Consider the following 1,622-nt stretch of genomic DNA (forward strand, 5'->3'; position numbering starts at 1 on the left):
CTCCTAAATCACTCGTACGCACAACTTAAGAACAAATCTGTGCGTACGAACGGTTCTTACACGAGGGCCAGTGTTTCCCTACATCAAGTGGTCAGCTACTCCTGAATCAGTAATGAAATATGCTGTGATCTGTTCTCCAATCTAATACTGAGGATGGGCTCAGAACCTCCCTACATCTCCTTAAACACAAATCTGTTCAAACTCTATGGGAACTCTGAAACCATCTCTGTTTGTGTCTTGCAGGAATGGGAACAGAAGACCGGCACATGAACCTGAACAACCATCATCAGTCTGACTTTCACTCCCTTCTCTGCTGAAGAAACTGTGTATATTTATTTAAAACTGGTCATACAGMTAGAGTGTGCTGAAGAGGACACAATCATACCGTTGACATGAGCTAAACTAAAACCAGAAGCCAGCTTTTATATCCCGTAAGCTGTAAGTGCTACAGCTTGATGCCAGTATGATTAGCTGTCAATTCTTCTGAAGCCACCTCACAATTTTCCTTTAAAATTCTTTCCAGCAGTTTTAAAAGGCAGAACCAGGTATTTATTTGTAAATTTTTATAGGAAATACTGACTTCCCTTTTTATTTATGTTGATATATTTAAAATACTTTGAGAATTTGTGGCTAGTGATCAATCACAAAACTGGATCCTTCAAGAACACACAAGAACACAATAATGAAAATCAGCTGAAMAACAGTTCCCTTAAAGGCTGTTCAAAGAAGCAGAATTACTTCAGWCTGAAGCTAACATGAAATTGTCTAATGTGAATCAGTTCATCTATGAATCAACTGTATCTTCAAGCCTTAACAGGTTGCATATTACAGCTTGTTGACCCTTGACCCTAAAACAGGTATCAAAGACACAAACACTGCATCAACAAAGAAACATAAGTAAATAATAATGTTTAACTTTTAGACCGATTAACAGGAAGTGTTTAATTTCAGTGGATTGTCATTAATGCATTTAAAGATGCACCTCATTAGATTGATTTTGAACCCATTTTGGCAATACAGATAAAATGTAATGTTTTAGTTATTTTCTACTTCATTTTAGTTAGAAAGCATGGGCAGGTGAGTAGTTTAAACATGGTGAGGGAATACACATGCACACAGTTTGGTAAGACAGATACACAGAGTTCGTAAACATTTTGTCAACTCACATTAGGAGTGAGGGCGGCACACATTTGGACAAAACTATGGTTGTATGTTTGTTATAGATAAATAAAATATGGATTAAAATATCTTTATTCTAAAGTAGTGTTTCTTAAAATTCTTTTAGGATTCTTTGTGCTTGAATTCAGCACAAGTATCCACTAGAGAGCAATGGATTGGAAACACGTCAAAGTGTTGAGATGCCTGAATCACCGATGATGACTTTTTAATGCAGAGAAGCAGCGGCTCTACTGTGGTCTTCTCCCTAACTCCACTTCTAATGGTGCTTTCACACCAAACGCGATTTCATCGTCAGGAGCAGCAGGTTTACATGCAAAGTCTATGGTGGATGCGCTTCAATCAGCGTCGGGAAGTGCTGTGGCGCCTCAAGCGAGATTAGAGCAGCACGATTTGAACAATTTGAACGATCTGAGCGTTCGACGTGCTGAGGCGCAAATCGCTGA

The 1,622-nt window shown here is 38.5% G+C and overlaps 1 protein-coding gene across 3 annotated transcripts in view; it reads left to right on the forward strand.

Moving 5' to 3' along the window:
* Window positions 1-1,260, forward strand: part of afap1 (actin filament associated protein 1) — a 134,353-nt gene extending 133,093 nt beyond the window's left edge. For all 3 annotated transcript variants that reach the window (XM_014017480.1, XM_014017479.1, XM_014017481.1), the window contains one exon: window positions 244-1,260. In XM_014017480.1, coding sequence (XP_013872934.1) covers window positions 244-270 — 27 coding nt within the window. In that variant the 3' untranslated portion in view covers window positions 271-1,260. The remainder of the gene's footprint in view (window positions 1-243) is intronic.
* The last annotated feature ends 362 nt before the right edge of the window (window positions 1,261-1,622 follow it).

The sequence above is a fragment of the Austrofundulus limnaeus genome, unplaced genomic scaffold (genome assembly GCF_001266775.1).
Source record: "Austrofundulus limnaeus strain Quisiro unplaced genomic scaffold, Austrofundulus_limnaeus-1.0 Scaffold169, whole genome shotgun sequence".
NCBI classification, from domain to species: domain Eukaryota; kingdom Metazoa; phylum Chordata; class Actinopteri; order Cyprinodontiformes; family Rivulidae; genus Austrofundulus; species Austrofundulus limnaeus.